Source organism: Sander vitreus, chromosome 7, assembly GCF_031162955.1.
Source record: "Sander vitreus isolate 19-12246 chromosome 7, sanVit1, whole genome shotgun sequence".
NCBI classification, from domain to species: domain Eukaryota; kingdom Metazoa; phylum Chordata; class Actinopteri; order Perciformes; family Percidae; genus Sander; species Sander vitreus.
The window spans coordinates 7,167,944-7,187,330 of NC_135861.1; the positions used below are offsets into that span (position 1 = coordinate 7,167,944).

The following is a 19,387-nucleotide window of genomic DNA, read 5'->3' on the forward strand; positions in this document are numbered from 1 at the left end:
TAATTTTCCTTTCCATTCTGTTTTTTTCTCTTCTCTGTTTGTTCACAAACTGGCATAACTATCCATCTGGCTCGGACAATGAAAACTGACGCATTTCTTTTATCTCCGGTCATGGACATGTTTTTCTCATTAGCTCTGACTTGTCATGGTCCGACACGGACTGTCAGGCAAACTGGGCCAAACCAACTCTCTTTTCCTCTTTAATATCCTGCTTTTCTTGTCATTTTCTCTTGCTTTTCTTTGTTGCTTTTCTTTGAAACAATATCATCTTTCATCAACGCAGTATTATAAAGCTTTCATTAAGAGCTTTGGAGAATTACAGTATGATCAAAAATAGAGTTGTGTGTGTGTGTGTGTGTGTGTGTGTGTGTGTGTGTGTGTTCTCTTACCCCTACACCACCACATGGTAACATCACAAACATCCTTTGAGAGAGGATTCCTGAGGAAACAGAAACATAAACAATTACGGTAAATGTATACAGTCATTCAATTACATTTTAGATTCTTTTTGATTTTCAATATAATTCTTTTATGCCAAGACAGCTAATGAGAAGAGAAGCCATAAACTGACCTGGCATAATCCATCAAATTAAGAATATTCATGGCATGATTTGTGATGATGATATATATTCAGTACCCTGTTTACGACCATCACATGTTTGTAATTTCTTTTTAACTTAATTAACCTAGTTCAAGGAGAAAAATATGAACGCTGTTTTTTGTCAGAATTGTAAAAAAAAACGGTTTATCATATAGCTTTCGTTTTGCTATTGAGAAGAAGTGGACATCTAGGACACTGTTTGGTATTGATGTTTCTGATCATATTTACTCCGCAAAGAAAGGTCTTTTAATGTTTACCATGAACTCACTTGAAAGTGTTTCTAAACTTACATTTTACATTTGGCTCAGAATTAAAAATACATTTTTAGAATTTACAAATCTAGCAATCTGAGGTGTTGCATACCGGCCAGTTTGCGGTTATCCAGTTTGAGTCTGTTGAGCGGGTTGGTGCCGTAGAGCAGCACATGACGCTCGGTATGGACCGACTGCAGCTCCTCCAGAGTGGCTTTACGACCACGAATAGTCTGTATGAACAGTTTTCATTTGACTTTAGGACCAAAAACATCACATTACATAAGGCATCATATGCAAATGGTTATTGTATAACATTTCATGAATAATAATGTTAAACAGACAGAAAGCTAGATTGTGGTTGTTACGTCCTGTAGCTGTAGACATAATCTCATGTCTCTGTAAACTCAACCTCTCTATTTTCAGACAGAAAATTATTATTTTACAATCAAATGTCATTTGTGTAGGTTAGAACCGGATGAAATGGTGTCCCGTGTCGTACCTCACACTGTCCCCTCAGGCCTCTCTCCTGTAGTCTGGACCAGATGCTCTGTATCCTCCCAGCATGCTCTGGGTGACTGCTGTTGTCTCCACATGTGCACTGGTGCTTCAGCATCTGGGAATCATACACCAGGCCTGCATACGCACGCACGCACACACACACACGCGCACACACACACACACACACACACACACACACACACACACACACACACACACACACACACACACACACAAACTGAATTGATCTCAACATTTTGCACATACAATATACAGTGACTGCTTTTATAAGTTGATAAGTTCTACTTCTTTAACTTTCTCAGTCAGTAGTCAGTATTTACACTCATGAGGGTTGAAACTCTCCACAACATGTTTAAGACTAACACCTACAGAGTTCTCTGAGTCTTTAATTCCATTTGTTCCTAAGGGCCGTAGTGTTGTAATTGATCCGTAATGCCTTTTAATGTCATTCCTTTAAAACACTTTTAAAACTGCACTGTTTTAGACTTTGACTAATTTAAAGTCTCAGTAATATTTTAAATTGGTGTTTTAATTATACTTTTTCTTTTATTTCTTCTTCATTTTTTATTCACATTTTAAAAAGGCATACTAAGTAACTTTTCCCTCTTCGGTCCCCCTACAGGTTGTCTCATTGGAACTACAGCTCGCGCAGTATGCCTTTAAGATCACCAGGATGTGCAGAGTTTCTTCATGTTGGTTTGTTCATGAGTAGGACCCTCTGGTGGGGAGCCATTCATTTTTGATTTTCCTTCACTTGTAAATGTGGCATTTACCTCTGCTGGGCAGACAGATGGACAACCACATGCAACAAATGTCCCTGGCCGATTTGAACCAGGGATGTTGCGGTTAAACAATCATGACTTAACCCCTAAGCCACGGAGGCACCCTGTATTTGAAATATCGTTAAGAAAATGATTATATATATACCTATTATAATACTCTGTAAACATGTTTGACTCACCAGTGGTGAAGCGTGGTTTGCTGCTGGGGTCCTGTGCGGCCAGGCTCAGGGGTTTCTCAGGCAGAGTGAGAGATGTGGAGGCTGGGGATGACTGTGTACGTGACAGGGGGCGATGGACACCCAACCCACTACCGACCCCGCCACTGCTACTGCCACGTAACATGGGCACTGCCAGGGTCTCCATCTGTCGATGCAGCTGCTGCAGCTGCTTCTGCTGTTCCCATAGCAACGACTACAGAAAAAGGTGAGGGTGATAAAGACGAAACACAGTCAAGTCATATTTTTATTTAATTCTAACTTAATATCATAAACATAAAAGAAGACAACGTTAAGAGTAGTAAGTGTAGAACAGAAAATGTGAAAAGCACAGGGTCTTATTCTGAACCATAGAAAATATCAGTTCCATTGCCACACATATGGTATGCAGCTGTACATCCCTCTAAAACCTCTCAAAGTGATTTGTATTCAAGGCTGATATTAAGTGCTGAAAGCCACAGAACTTCCTCCAGCTCAATGTGAATAAATTCTGAGATGGTTTTATTTGGCTCCTCCGATCCGAGCAGTCTGGGTCTGTGAATATCAACTTTGACTCTAATCTTTCCTTAAAAATCAGGTTACTAAACCCATTCAATACCTTCTAACAAAGCCTGACTCCGGACTGTGTGGTTTGTCTGATCAGTGACTGACACATCTTCTTAAAAAAGGAAAAGCTCAGCTTACAGTGCATGCACCCTGTAACCACCTCAAGCTTAAATGACCACTTTGATGTAATGAGTACTTGTCAAACCACAAAACCCTCCAATGGCAACAAGGATTATGCAAGTGTTAGGCCGCCACCTACAGGACTGTTGGATGAAGAACAGTTGTGTGGTTTTATTCATCTATCTTTCTTTCTATCTCATGTGTGAAAGTATGCTATGTTTTCCAACCTGGTTGAGTATGAGTGCATGTTGCAGGTTCAGTTGCTCTTCCTGGTTCTTGGATGCTGTTGGCTCCGCCTCCCTCAGTGACTCCGCCCTCACTCTGTTCTGATAGGTTGGCTCTGTGGGCGACGTCCCGTCACCGTCCTCTGAGTCCATATCCTCAGAGGGGATCTGATGCAGTCTGGGCTTCTCGCTGGACTTGGACATCAGCTGCACATACACAAACATTTATGTCAGCAAAAATACACATGCAGACAAATATGTCTGTGCCTGCACTTATTCATTTATATGAAGACATGAGGCCGCCAGACAGCAGACTCAAAAATGCACATACAGAAATGCTGATGTAGTCTACCGGTGTTTTCCATCAGCTGTTAACAGTCATCTGCTATGACACACTGAAATGTTGACTAAAGCCTCTTACTCTAAAATCCCTGTATCAGTTACCACAACATTAACCTCACCTAACCAAGCTAAAGTAGATTTAACAGGAGAGGGGGATATGTCTGTAAATACAAGGTGCTGAGTGGGGAAAAATACCTAGTGCCTTGTGGAAATGTGGCATTTTTGGGCTCCAACATCAACTAATTAAGGATCACAAAAAGCAACACAAGCTGCATAAACTATCTTGTGAAGTGTGTTGTTGGAGGAAGACATCTTAGTGCAACAATGCACAAGAGTTGACATATTTAAATTGAAAGGTCCACATCCAAGATTGCAGCCTTGAGATTATTGTGGTTCTCCTTCTAAAGATGGAGCGCCACAAGAATCTCTAGAAAGTTCTTCATATTGAAGGTAATTCCATATTCCGCCGTTAGCCGCGTATATTAGCAAAGGCAGCCGATGTCAATGGATTTGCTGCCATATTTCCCTCATGTGTCAATACGCTTCCACAGTTTGTGATTTGTAAAGTTTGTAAAACAAAAACTTTGAATCTTTTACTAGGAGTCTAATTTAAACAACAGTTTTTTCCAGGATGCAGTTTTAAGTCTGACCTGAAGTAAATGTCAGACTGCAGCAAAAATGTAATTTCAGTACGGCCTCAGTGAATGTATGTATAAATACAAATGATCAAGAGGCAGACTTAATATATTTTCTGTTATCAGTGACTATATGAAGTTCTGCACATTAGCACATCCAACAAACCCCATACTGGACTGAACCCCCACCACCATGGCAAGACAGTAGAACAGGTCAACTTCAAATATCTTTTTTTAATTAGTGTGCCTTTACTTTTCCATACTGTACCTTGCCCAGGTGAGTTTGCTGTTTGAGCCTCTCCAGTAGTTGTGTGCTGTGTTGTTGTTGGAGGAGATGTGTGTGAAGGGTCCGCGAACTCTGGGGGAGGGGCTCCGAGCGTGTTCTGCTCAGAGGCTTGTGAGGATGAGCGCCTCCAGGAGCCAGGTGGTCTAACTGGGGGGCAAACTGTAATGGGACGGAATCGAGGCCTGGAACTGGTCAGAGACATAGACACAAACAGTTAGTGTCTGTCAGATTTACATGTATACACAAACACACCCAAACAATTTCTCAAACACACAATAGCTACAACAATGTCAAACTGTTACCCCTGCTGCCTTGTCCATTGATTTAATTAATCATTTCTAATTTCTTTTACCCTACAATATTGTTTATTTCCAAATATTAAACACGTTTTTCTTACGTGTTGCCTTGCCAATATAGTACAGTAAAGCCAATGAACTGAGAGAAAAATAAGAGCACAGGTGGATGTGGATAAAAGGAGGCTGAATATGACAATGCCAAAGTATTTTTCTTGCTCTTTCTCTAAATGTCACCACTGTTGGTGCTCCAACATCTCAGACAATAAAATAAAAGACCTTGGTGAAAGTTGATGAATGGATATGTGTCCTTTTGTGGCTATTTGGTAACATATTGGATTTTTTTTTTTTTTTTCCATGTGCATACAATCTTAGTCTGATATGTAGATCAGTTACAGAATGTCGTTAGGAATACGTAGTAATTCCTTTTCAGTGTTTCAACATGATAAATTGTGAAGCTTTTGCACTACTGGGTATGCATATGCTTTTACATGTCTACAGTATGTGTTAGTGTGTGTGTGTGTGTGTGTGTGTGTGTGTGTGTGTGTGTGTGTGTGTGTGTGTGTGTGTGTGTGTGTGTGTGTCTCACCAGTGAGTAGCGGAGTGTGTACCAGTCCAGAGGACTCCAGGATGATGACAGGCAGATGAGGATTCAGCTGCCCAGCCTGATCCTCTCTGCTCAGGGGGAGGAAGACCTGCGAGCCCCCGGCTGTAACCACTGGCACCCGGCCGATCCTCAGAGAGGACAGCTCTCCTTCAGCCTGCACACAGACAGTTTATCACAGCTGAATTAGAATGAGATTAATATATTCCAGTTGCTGATAGAAGGTGATCAGTTCTGTTGACACTAAGTCATTTGTCCAGGTGACGTGATAAGAGAAACTCTCAAGCCACTTAAATGTTTATATATGTATGTATATATGTATGTATGTATGTATGTATGTATGTATGTACAGTTGAAACCAGATATTTACATACACTTTACTTTATTTCTTTACTGTCATACATTAAATCAGAGTAAACTTTTTCTGTTTTAGATCATATTTTTTGCATTTGTTAAATGTCAGAATCGAGTGAGGGAGAATTTTTATGTATTTTTTTTATCACTTTCATCAAAGTCAGAAGTACACATACACTTCCTTAGTATTTGGTAGAATTGCCCCGAAACTGGGCCAAACGTTTTGGGTATCCTTCCACAAGCTTTCTACAATAGTTTGCTGGAATTTTCTTGACAGAACTGGTGTAACTGGGTCAGGTTTGTAGGCCTTCTTGCTTGCACTCGCCTTTTCAGTGCCGCCCACAAATGTTCTATGGGATTGAGATCAGGGCTTTGTGATGGCCACTGCAATACCTTGACTTTGTTGTCCTTAAGCCACTTTGTAACTAATTTGGAGGTATGCTTGGGGTCATTGTCCATTTGGAAGACCCATTTGCGCCCAAGCTTTAACTTCCTGGCTGATGTCTTCAGATGTTGCTTCAATATATCCACAAAATTTTCTTTTCTCATGATGCCATCTATTTTGTGAAGTGCACCAGTCCCTTCTGCAGCAAAGCAGCCCCACAACATTATACTACCACCCCCACACAGTTGGGATGGTGTTCTGAGGCTTCAAAGCTTCGCCGTTTTTCCTCCTACTGTAATGTAAGAATCATCACCAGTTAGATTAATATGCCCTTGTTACCATGAGTCTCCACCATTTATTTGTATCCATTTAGTGAGGTGTGTTTATGAAAAGTACTAAAAAAATCTTTAACATATGTATTTTAATTGTTCGTAAACCTCAATGTCATGTAATTACTGTCATTCCTTGTTGTTGTGTTTTTGTTTTCGAAAATAAAAAGGGTCTGCAAATAATGAGATTTCCTTATATTAGATAATACAAATAATGTGTTTTTAAATGTGTCTTAATGGAGCAAATCACTTTTGAATATACACTTGAATATATTAGATTACATAACTTTTTTTAAAAGAACTGAACACGTCTCTCCCCTGTTTCAAGGAAAAGACATGATTTAAGAATAGCTGTTATGATAGACATGTGTTGCAGTTCAGTGTTTACCCTTGCGTTGGCTGGTAGTCCCAGTGTGATGGTGGGCAGAGTGGAGGGACTCTGGATGGTGAAGTTAGCTAGAGTGCCATCTCTGAGCAGCAGCCTCTGGGCCTAGAAATGCCAAACATAATTACTATTCAAAAATAATGCATATTTTATTCAAATCTGAATTAAATTGTGTTCATTTAACAATACACTTTTCTAGATAAGAGAAATCCCATTTCATCTTTAAGAACGGTGCTGGTTATGTATCCCATAATAAAGACCCCGCTTTGATCCCTGCTCTGCTTTAGATACACAATTTGTCTATGCTATGTGCTCTTAATATTTTCTGCCGCAGTGAACAAATGTAGTCTAATTAAACCTAAGATAGTGTGCTGTCTTGACACGCAAGAATGATGAGTCAGACCTCCACAGCAGGTGTGACAGAGGCTGACTTTATGTGATTAAATGAATTATGTATAAACAGCTGACGAACACTCAGTGTTCCCATACTCTTGTGTCGTTGCTTTAAACATGTCATTACTCAGCATCTAGGCACAGCTCATGTACATGAAACCTTTCTTTTTTTTAATCAAACCGTGTGCTTACTTCTTTAAAATGCTCATATTTTTCCATCTCTAAGACAAAAGAGCCTGTCTGAAAGGCAAAAAAAGGTCTTTTATATTTTTCTCTTTATCTATCAACGTTCATCGTGATTTCTTGACGACCAAACCAAACCAGTTTTCTATCAAAAGGGGAACTTCTCAAAACTTCTTTACAAATTGAAATAAAATAACTAAACCATATTTTTGTCTGTTAATCTTGAGCTGATGTTTTAGTTCGTTTTACTTCATCCTTTATTCTGAAATGACTCAACAACATGTGTGTCTTTGCTAACCTCATGCGAGAGGCCGCCTGCAGATGGCAGTAGACCATTCTCATTGGGCAGGCTGTCATTAGGAGAACTGCAGCCAGAAACCGGAGTGCTACTGCTGCTGGGGGATGAGTCTGGTGGGAGACAGGCAGTGTGTGAGTTTAGAATATGATTATTCATCTTGATCATATTTCAATTACATTACATTCTATCATATCAGTGATTTTTTTTTTTTTTAATTAAGCATAGTAAGAGAAAAAAAACCTTGATTTGACTAATTGAAATGATCACATTAAACAACAATAATGCATTACCACTCATTCATTTGTGTGTGTGTGTGTGTGTGTGTGTGTGTGTGTGTGTGTGTGTGTGTGTGTCTAATTACCCAGTGTGTCAGGTACTCTGTGCCTGACAGTGGCCGGGGCACTCTCTTTGCGGGTGAGCGGGCTCTTGCGGGTGTTTAGGTGTTTCTTCAGCTTGTGTTTCACCTTCAGATTGGGCTCAGACGCTACAAATTAAAGCAACGTGGGGACTGTTATTTGATTACGTGCAAATGGTTTGCTACATCCTGTTGTTGACTATACTGTAATACCACACCAAGGCTTCAACCTATTTCCAATTATTGAAATATTTTACATTTACTGTTCACTGAACACATTTTGACTTTGTCATAGTAGGGAAAGCACAGGTGTTACTGATAACATTAGCGATGGCTCCATTATTTTCAGGCGTCCCATTGGGCCAGCCCACAAGGACCCTGAAACTGAAGCAGCTAAATGGAATTCAATCATGTTTTAATATTATTGTTTGGACCTTTTCTTTTCTAAATGAGACAAGACAATATCTCTTCTGTGAAAAAGGCCAATGAATGGACACGTGGTACACCAACGAAAAAACACAGTAGAGTAGCATTACAGTTAGCAAGTATAAAAGATAAAGCCACACTGCCATTCTAAATATGAGTTAAAATACACGACAAAATACAACAACAACATGACAGGCTGTGATTATGAAAGGAAAATGTATCTTTAATTTAGATTAGTTTATAAATGCTACATCACTGAAGTAGTGAGTGGAGTACATCTATTGTGGAGTACAAAGATGGTGGTAAAAGACTGATTGGTCATTCGATTTGTCAGGATCTTTCACATCGTAATTTAATTTGTCTTTTTTTTTTATCTTCAATTCATAATTTGTATTCGGAACATTTAACAAATACTAATTCAGCCCCTTCCTCTGGATGACGTCGGTGAATGTCAGATGTTTTACCTGCTCTGCGTAGAGGCGTCCCTTGTGAACCATCAGAAGACGGCTGTGCTGGAGACGAGGCTATAGGCTGGGAGGATACACTGGGGTCTGGGCCCAGCTTTCTGGAAAAAACAAAACACAAATACACAAAAAGACATACAACCATTAGGGTAAATAATCACACCACTTATGGAAAAAGTTTATTTAAAATCCAGATTTTAGAGTCAACAAGAAATCAAAGTGTTTATCGGTAAGAATTATCGGTGTGTAGTAGAGTTAGACTTTTTTTTTTTTCCATGATGGATATTTGGTGTTTTGATACTGTTATACTCTTTGTGTGTATTGTGTGTGTCACCTGTATGCCACAGGAGCTGCAGTGTTGGAGTTTGTTCTTTCCAGCGCCGCCTGTTTCTGCTTCTTAAGAATCACCTCCTGGAGTTTCTGTTTCACCAGGGAACTGGCCACTGCACCTGTCAATCAATAACACAAACTCAAAAGAAGGACTCACCTACTGCTTCATTGTAAAAGGAGGAGCAAGATGAGGCCCAGCCAAAAGCACAGTGTGCAGGACATAATCGGTGACCACAACTAAAATACAGTATATGACAAAATCAACTAGAACAATACTGTCGAGAGTTCCTGCAAATACATGTATTATTGTATGTGTGCATGTGTGCAATGCAGGGTAAGGTCACTGGTTTCTCTGAGAGTATGTGTGTGTGTGTGTGTGTGTGTGTGTGTGTGTGTGTGTGTGTTATTATCTTTAACTCTCATTTCAAAGCAATTAGCTTTCAAAGTGGAGTAACACTGTTCAATAACCATGAATGTGATCTCTTACTGGGACTTTCCTCCTTGGTCATGATTAGCAGTGTGCTAATCATGGCCAAGGAGGAAAGTCTGCTAATTTTATAAAGACGTGGAAATTGCTTTACATACACGCTCAGTGAACACAAATGTACAACTTCAAATGTAAATTGAAACTTGTAGTAACGTGTGAGTAAGTGTGTGCGAATGGACTCACTCTGTTGACTCTTGTCCTTGTGCTTTAGCTGCTGCAACTCCTGTTGTTTCTCGTGGTGCTCCTGTTCCCGCCTCCTCTGCTCCATATTAAACTAAACCCCACCAACACACATTTATATTATAGCAACACATATTTCTGGAGATCAATGTAAGAAAATGTAATGTACAACATTTTGAAGTCTTTTCACGGACAGTTTGTATTTAATCTCTGTTTTCCATTCCTTACCCGGATGTGCTGGTGCAGTTGCTGTTGGGAGAAAGAGGTGCGGGGCTGAGGAGAGAACGGAGTGAGGAGTAAAGGCGGGTGCAATGGGGTAAGGAGCGCCGTGTCCGAACCAGGGCGCATCCCCCGCTCCCCTACCCTGAGGTCCATGGGAAACAAGGCCGTGCACGACACCGGCAATGCCACCGAGAAATCTGGGAAAAGAGAGGGGTGAGGGGAGAGAGGGGAGGGAGAGGAGGGAGGCGTCAATTTGCTTCATCCCCACTAAGAGCAGTCGGTTTACACAATACTCCGTGGGAAACCCTACCTGAAAAACAATGAGCACAGTATACAGAGGCAAAATGAACCAGTGTTTGGAGAACACCAGAATTATGGTTTCATATAACAGATGCTTTGCAGTTTCAAAACTCAAAGCAAAGGGTTAGCACCATTCCAAACACTCGTGGAGAACTGACTATATAAGCAAACAAAGCTAACTAAAATAGAGTTGTGTTACGGCTGTAGATCCATTCAGAAACGTTCAATGTCAGATAAAGTGAATTGTCTGACATAGTAGACTTCTGTTCCAAGTGAAGATAGTGTGACAGTGGACTTTGCTTAAGACAGGTGTAAACCAGGTTTCAGTATATATAATGACAACCTGAAATTGTAGTTTATAGTCAGTTGAGGTGAACAAACAATTTCTTTTAGTTTAGTTTTAGCTAGCAACCACTACTGTAACCTGGAAAATAAATCACATTTAGCAAGTAAAATAATAAACTACCAGGCAATGCTAGCTATTAGCCATGTAACAGTGCCTAAAAGTTACTGTCCCAACTCCTTTTTAAGCTAGCATGTTCTACTAGCCTCTAACAGCAAATGTATTTTCCCTAAAGGGATTTTCTTTTATTATTTTCTTGTATTCATTTTAGTTCTACAGCTAAACATAAGAGTGGGCTTTTTTGTCCATAGTTGAGGATACATGCCTATCTACTACTACTTCTAAATATACTTACCAGTAAAATCGGAGCACCTTTTTTTTTAACAAAGATAAAACAACAACTTCCTTAGTTAGCATTAAGGGTTAGTAAATCCCATAAAGCTTTGCCTACAGTCAAAGCCTCATGGGAGCTGTAGTTGGAAAAGGCTACAAATGTACTATACTGTATTAAGTCTTTTAACTTTGAAATGGAGAAAGTATACTAAGCAGTACAATAGTAGATACAAATTTGTCTTACAATATGGACAGAAAATCAGTGTGGGGCTTTTAAACAGAATTATGACATACGTGACTTGATAGTATTTAAACACAAATTGAATAGGAGGCAAAATAAAGTTGTTAGTAAAATTCTTTAAAGCTAAAAAGAATGCAGTGATGAATGATGTTAAAATAGCCATGGGAAATTTGTGTTATTTTTTTATTTTTATGGGGGCCTACATTGTACAAAATGTACGTTGTTTGGATTACACCTCAGACCTCACAACACCCGATCTTACTTATGGCACTAGACAGTTTATTAAGTAGTATATTGTAGATGTGAAAGGTATGAACGTGTTGTATCCTAACTGAGAAAATGTGGTAAAAAGGATGAGTTATGGGCTGTCTAGTCTGGATTGACGACAGTTCAGTTACTGGATAATCGCCGGATGTCCCTCACGCCGTGCGTTTCAGGGAACCACAACAAACTTCAAACTAGCACGCCACACTCTGAAAATTGCAAGTTTTGAAGAACATTTGGATCATGCAACAAGGCAGGCCTGCTTGGTTCTTTCGGCGAATGATTGCAAAGATTCACAAAGGATATGTTTACGGCATTTACTCTCTAACTGGGGACTGATTGGTGGAAAGTACACATGGTGATACACTGGTAAGAGCAAATTATGTTTAACCATGTATCCAGCTAATTTAAATAGTTCATGCTACTGTATTGTGTGAACAGTTAACTTCATTTAAAATAGTGTGACGTTTTCTTTTGCGTGGTGTAAATTTTCCACCAAAACGAGTTCCTTCCCGAGAACACTTTGCAGATCCACCATCGCTGCAATGGGAGCTTAGCGCCGCTCAAAACAACTGTGATTGGCTTAACGAAATGCAAACAACTCAGACCGTTTTTTTCTTCTATCCAGGAGTGTACAGTATGGGAGGGGCAAGACCTTACTCCGCAGCGCTGTGGAGTAAGGTCTGGCAATGCAAGACTATGAGCTGTCCAGCAACCACCCAAACAGGTGCCCCAGGCAGAATACCAAGCCCCAAACTGCTCCAGCAGAAATAATTAAAAACCAATGACGAAACTGACAGACTGCAATGAAATCAACTGCTGATCAAAAAGATTTTTTGTACAAAAAGAGATTAAATTAATATCTGTACAAACTGTATGTTTCTCTTAGCTAAAACTAAACTAGTACAACACAGTGACACAATTACAAGTTCTGTCTGTTTTTTTTGTTACACATCGACTCACACAATCTTTCACTCTGTTGCACGCACACACACACACACACACACACACACACACACACACACACACATTTCCATGCTCTTTGCATGCTGTTGGGGTTATTTGAATTGCATGGCTGAGTCAATGGGAAAGATTGCCTCATCTGGCGCTAAAAACAGGATCCAGGAAGGGAACAGCTTGGGAAAAGGCTAGGGGTGGTTTCTGTCTATGAGACACTTATTCACACACATTTGCACACATGCACACACTCAAGCGTATAGATTCACTTGCATATGCACGAAACAATCCCAGTGATTCACATACAACACAAATACAGACATTTGCATGTCCTACCACGCACCAACATGAACATACATGTGGAAAATACTGTAGCAAGTAACACACATCCCCCTGCAAATGTATATACTTTTATGTATACACTTAAATAAACCCCCACACACAAACATTCAGAACACATGCACACACATTCACATGTGGCACACTCATACACAGCTGCACACACAAGACAGGCTTGAGCAAATATCTATTGCACAAACCTGCTTTGACACTTAAACCCAAACTTTAAACACACACACACACACACACACACACACACACAGAGCGAGCCTTGAAATAACTTGGTGCGACATCATCTCCGCGCTGCTGTGTCTGGTGCTCAGATGTCAGGCTGCAGTGTTTGAAGTAAATGTCACTCATAGAGGGGCTTGGCCTGATGCCCACAGCATGCCAACAGCAGCACTAGAAATTGGTGTAAGGAAATAGAAGTGAATAGAATACAAGGATTTGTTTTTGCCGTTGTTTCTACTAGCGGATGCACACACACACACACACACACACACACACACACACACACACACACAGTGAGTTTGAGTCACTGGGGTCTCATCACTGTTTGGGTTAATGAGACACAGCAGTGTGTGTTCAGTGTCAGAACTCCTCCATATTAGGAGGTACGAATGCAGAGACAGTCTAAATGTCGACCATGGCTGGAATAGCAGAAATCCCTGCAATCCCCCCACACACACACACACACACACAAGAAATAACTAAGTTAAGTTAGAAAGTTAAGTAAGTTAAGATAAAGGAGAAGAGAACATGCTTAAACAACAATGTTGTTGATTTTATACTTTATACTACTGGAGGTAATTTATAGTTTTCTGAGAGAAAAGACAGCTTAACTTATCACTTTGCAAGTTTCACTTTAAAAAAAAAAAAGTGTGGTGTTCCCTTTAATAAACCCCATTGTTGGCTTGATATCATGCCATCACTGAGTCCATCCTCACCTGCTCCATCATCATGTGGTACGCTACTGCCACTGCTAAGCACTAGGGCAGACTGCAGCGTACCATCTGCTGTGCTGAGGTGATTAGCTGCAATCTGCCGTCTCTCTATGAACTGTATGCCTCCAGGACGCTGAGGCGGGCAGGAAAGATTGTAGACGATCCCTCTCACCCCAGACACAAACTGTTTGAACCGCTCCCCTCTGGCAGGAGGCTGCGGTCCATCAGGACCAAAACCTCACGCCACAAAAACAGTTTCTTCCCCTCAGCAGTCAGCCTCGTTAACAAGGCCCCGGACCCCCACTGACATTAAACCTTCATCCTACGTCCTTTCCCCTGCACATTCTATATATCCTGAACTTTTGCACATCCCTCTACATTTTTGTACATTCTGCACTAACCCAATTCATGCTAAATAGTTATATGTATGTATGTGTTATTTGATTCTGTATTTATTGTTTGTTTATTTTATACTGTTTTTATGTATGCACCTTCAAGACAAATTCCTAGTAAGTGCTGCAATAAAACTTTTTCTGATTCTGATATGACACCAGAATTGGTTAATTCTCACTGGATAACAATGTAAAGTGGCTTCATTGACTTCAGTCTGACTTTCGGTCTGTACGCCCAGTGATCACTTTATTAGACATTTCCCCTTTTAGCTCACATCTCTAAAGAGTGTTACATGGTACTTGGTATGTAAAGCACGCAGAGGGTAAGTTATTGACAAAACACCAGAAAAGACAAGGCATGCTAGAAAGCTCCCATACATAAGGACAAGTAAAGCCCTTATTGCACTCACTAGTCTAGTGAAATTTGAACTCGCTTCATTAGGTAACTGTAAAGCTACTGTGTCAACTTCTTAAAAGGCAGGTTTAGATTAACACCAGTTAAGTACATTATGGCTTTGTTGCATCTAGTTTTTGCAAAATACGTGTGTAGTAGCACTTCAGCAGCACATTAAATGTGGTCCTTCAGTTGAGAAATAATCTCTCTGACCACTTAGCCACCCTGCTGCCCAATGAGTGGATACATGATGTCTTTCAGAACTGTAAAATTACCTGATAATAACACAGTCCCCATGTAGCCAACATGACTAAGTCTAGAAATCGTGTAGTGGTTTAGTCTCTGGACCTCTGCAACCACATTTAATCCCTCCACAATCTCTCCCCCCTGGGTCTCTCCAAGTAATATGAGGCTCTAATGTTGTTAGTTCTTTTCAAGAATTATATTTTGTTACAGTTCATTACATCTGCGTGCCGTACTCAGGGAAGAATAATACATTTTGACCCTGTGGTGGTGAGCCTGTGTTGATTTCATTTAAATAGCAAATTTTTTCTGTGCAAATAGAGCTGGGAAGGCATGTACTGGAATAACACACAAAGCATGGCCACACATGTAGACACATATATTTAAGCAACCGGTCCATGTGAAAGCATGAGGTAATGCCATACCTTGAGAAAGCCTATAAGTGTGCCAGGAAAGGACAATTAACAACACAACCGCAATGCTTAAACCTTATCAGCACTGGAGTGTGAGTTTTTAAACCAGTTCAGAAGGAGCAGGGCTTCACTGTACTTCAAACAATATGTAGCACTATTTAGTCATTTCAAACTTTTTCAAACATTATTTTGGAATTTTTTTCAGCTGCATTTTAAAGCTGCAATAGATTTTTTGGTTGAGGTGGTTCAGGACGTTGCAGGAACTGTGGGAAATGCAGTCTTTGTTTTGAAAAACACCACCACTTACAACTATCATTTCATTACTGGTGTAAACAGAGAATACCAACTGTCTCGGTCCTGTTCATATTTGTTTGTTTTAGTCTCAGACACCACTTCTGACAACAATAGGTTGGTCTTCAAAGATGTCCATGAAGTTATTCTCCTTTTTAATGTTTGCATTATATCAATACATCATTTTGATACTATTTATGGATGCCAATATCCAGCAACAGCCATTCAATGTCTTTGCATTCTGTAACTGCCTCTCTATATATAGTTTTCATTGTTAATGGCAGAGTCTGCCAAATTACATAACCATGAACAAGGGATTAACATGAAAGGATGTGTGTGCGTACAGCGATACATAAGGCAGAAGACAACATGCTCATGAGTTCAATATTACAACAGTATTATATAGTCTTCTTTATTAAAACAAAGTGATGCCAACAGTTTAACAAAGAGACTGTACAAGAGCTGTTCTTCTTCTGTTGTATTTCTGACAGTAGTTGCTCAAGGTGTGTACTTGTGGACAAGACTCAGACTTACCAGAAGGAACCACAGTTGTTGCCAAATCAAGCAGGACTGAAGCCCAGTACAGTCAGCTACACTTGAAACAATGCACAGTGAATCTACATTGACTTTGTGTGTGTGTGTGTGTGTGTGTGTGTGTGTGTGTGTGTGGGAGTGTCAGCGTGTCATATTATGGAAATCACCAATGACCCAGTATGATACAGCCTGTTTCGTCATAGAGACCGTTGAGAATGTGCGGATTTATCTGAAAGATTAGGTACATTAGGCTCATGTTCTCCATACAAAGAAAAATTAAATACTCTGTGTCTGTGTGTCACTGTCAGACATTTGGTTATCCCTTTAGATTCCTCCCTCTATTCTTCTATTTTGAACTTCTGTTCTGCTTAGTCAGGACTCGTTCTACAGGTAAGACAAGGATGGATCTCTCTCTCTCTCTCTCTCTCTCTCTCTCTCTCTCTCTCTCTCTCTCTCTCTCTCTCAGAAAAATATGAACAGACCAAACTAAAAAGAAAGATAAAGTAGTTAAAAGATAAGAAAGGGGAGTTGATCAGCAACCTGTAACAACCTGCTTCACTCTCTGCTCACTGAAGAGAGCTGACAGGCAGCATAGTGCCACTAGTGACAGACACTCAGGCTGTACAAAGTCAACAACCAATGGAGCAGACGCCACCACTTTGTGTCTTGACACGTCCAAATATAGCTACAATGCATTCTTCTGTTTTGACTATACAGTGTGTGTGAGTGTGTCAAAATCACACTACACCTTTTACAGGCAACAGCTACTTTCAGTAGCTAAAGATGTCATTACCTCAGGGTATCTGTGAGGTACAAAAAAAGACTTTGATGCAAATTAAGGCCCTTCAAGGTGGGTGAAAAGTCATAAGCAGAGTTACTAGAAATAGGAAAATCAGAGAGAACAGTCAGAGAGGAAGAGCAGATGAGGGGGGGGGGGGATTCTAAAAGAAAATAAAAAGAGATTAATGATGGAGTAGGAGCAAAGGGGAAAGGACTAACAGGACAACCTGACACTGCTGAGAAAGTCAAGCATTCTCCTCTTGACCATCTCTATCACTCCCTTCATCCCTTTCCCCTAAAGCTTGGACTGGCATGCAGCTGTGTTCTTATAATGTCTGTGTCTGTGTGTGTGTGTGTGTGTGTGTGTGTGTGTGTGTGTGTGTGTGTGTGTGTGTGTGTGTGTGTCTGACACAGGGCGTGTGTGATGCGTCAGTGCAGTGCCTGTAGTTTAACAGTTTAGTAGTTATTGCATGCTGCTAGCTGCTTCTGCTTGCTACATTCTGCTTACAGCTACTGCCACCGACTAGCCCTTGTGCAAGGGCAAAAAGAGGAGCAGAGTGCGTAAGTCTCTTCCTCCTCGCGGCCACACACGGTAACTGGGCCTTAGCGCAACCAGGCTGAACTGTAGGGGATCTCGGAGCAGCAGTGGGCCCCAGAGGCGCGGTGTGCAGGCCCACCAAGCAGTGGACACGCCCTGGCACCTGCCAACCACTGCCCCAGCTATGGGTAAATAGTCCCACTGCCTTGTGGGGTAGCCTATAAAGGCAAAGGCTAAGGGAGCACACCCTGAAAAAAAAAGACGCAAGACCTCAACGGCGGAACAGGCGGAGGATGATGGCTGACTTAAGTGGAGCATCACAACGGCTGGAAAGGCGGATGAAGGCTGCAGCAGTGATGGGTCCCCAGTCGTCTTGGTCTCCATGCCACTGGATCCTGACCCAGACCTGCCAAGGACATGGTGGGAGTGTGATCTGCGCAACCACACCCTCACCTTAATCCTTACCTCTGCGCAAGCTCTTTGCTTCCCCCCCCCCCCTCACAAGTCCTGTGGCGATGTGGAATGGTGGTGGGCACAGGCCAAGGATGTGGCTGGGAGTGTCTAACCAAACCATGCACACAGGCCGCAATGGAGTGATGGTCGCTAGGACTGCGGGATGGAGCAGCACGTCTTTTCGGCAGCTTCCATTGTGACTGAGCAGCCCCACACTGCTCACCCCTGTGATGGGAAAGGACGTGGAAAAGGTGGTCCAAAAATTGTCTGCTCCCCACACTCCGGACGGTAAGCCGCAACCGTCGGAGCATCCCCCCTTTGCGGTCGAAAAATCAAAGTGAAAAATAAGCTAAGCATTGCTTCGTGGAATGTTCGCACACTGCTGGACTTGGCCGTAACTCCTGACAGGCCCCACCGCAGGACAGCACTGGTGGCCCTGGAGCTCGCAAGGTACAACATCGACATAGCAGCTCTCAGTGAGACAAGACTACATGGGGAGGACTCCCTGACAGAGGTTGGTGCTGGGTACACCTTCTTCTGGAAAGGGGTCCCCGAAGGCACTCGCCGTAACTATGGAGTTGGCTTTGCTGTGAAGTCTAAACTGCTGCAGCGCATTCAGGAATCCCCCATTGGCATCAATGAAAGACTGATGACATGGCGCATCACCCTGGCTAAGGAACGCTTCGCTACTCTTATCAGTGCATACGCCTCAACTCTTGATGCCGACCTCAACATCAAAGAACGGCAACACCGACTCAATCTGTATGGAAGCAGCCGTGGCCAAAAAACATCTGCGCTCGATAGGGCACACCATATGCATGCCTGAACACCACCTGCCCCGTCAAGTCCTCTACAGTTAACTAATGGGCGCTAAGCGCTTCGCTGGAGGGCAAAAGCGGCGCTTTAAGGACTACACCAGGGACCTCCTAAAGCGAGCGAACATCCACCTCACGCAGCTTGAATCTCTGGCACTCGACCGATCAGCCTGGCAGGTCACCTGTGTCACTGCAGTCTCTCAAATACACCAAATCAGCCAAGACCGACGATCCGAGAGGCACATCAAGAGACACCAGCGGGCGGCTGGTACCCCCCTGGCATCTGGTTTCCCCTGCTCCATCTGCGGACGAGTGTGCGTCTCAAGGATCGGACTCTACGGCAACGAGAAGTGGCACCAGCGGCAAGGTCGCTGAACCAACCCCCCTCCCACCCCCATCCCTGGAGCAAGCGTCATCATCGAACATGATGGACAGCTAAGATGGTGTGTGTGTGTGTGTGTGCGTGCGTCTGTTGAAAAGGTTATTTGCAATGAATGAGTTGCAACAGCAACCTAACACATCTATTTCTTTCTTTGTGCAATGAAAACTATGATTGATGAAACAATCTACTACTACTTTACTAGTAGTGTCTACTACTACC

At 41.7% G+C, this 19,387-nt stretch overlaps 1 protein-coding gene across 3 annotated transcripts in view; it reads right to left on the minus strand.

Annotated features, from left to right (window-relative positions):
- hdac7a (histone deacetylase 7a) overlaps positions 1–19,387 on the minus strand; it is a 72,402-nt gene that overhangs the window by 15,278 nt on the left and 37,737 nt on the right. For all 3 annotated transcript variants that reach the window (XM_078254357.1, XM_078254358.1, XM_078254359.1), the window contains 14 exons: positions 10,219–10,409; positions 9,994–10,084; positions 9,328–9,442; positions 8,994–9,094; positions 8,110–8,232; positions 7,749–7,858; positions 6,878–6,979; positions 5,407–5,578; positions 4,507–4,712; positions 3,265–3,468; positions 2,336–2,567; positions 1,355–1,488; positions 965–1,085; positions 390–439 (listed from right to left, as the gene is read on the minus strand). In XM_078254357.1, the coding sequence (XP_078110483.1) occupies positions 390–439; positions 965–1,085; positions 1,355–1,488; positions 2,336–2,567; positions 3,265–3,468; positions 4,507–4,712; positions 5,407–5,578; positions 6,878–6,979; positions 7,749–7,858; positions 8,110–8,232; positions 8,994–9,094; positions 9,328–9,442; positions 9,994–10,084; positions 10,219–10,409 (1,952 nt within the window). The remainder of the gene's footprint in view (positions 1–389; positions 440–964; positions 1,086–1,354; positions 1,489–2,335; positions 2,568–3,264; positions 3,469–4,506; positions 4,713–5,406; positions 5,579–6,877; positions 6,980–7,748; positions 7,859–8,109; positions 8,233–8,993; positions 9,095–9,327; positions 9,443–9,993; positions 10,085–10,218; positions 10,410–19,387) is intronic.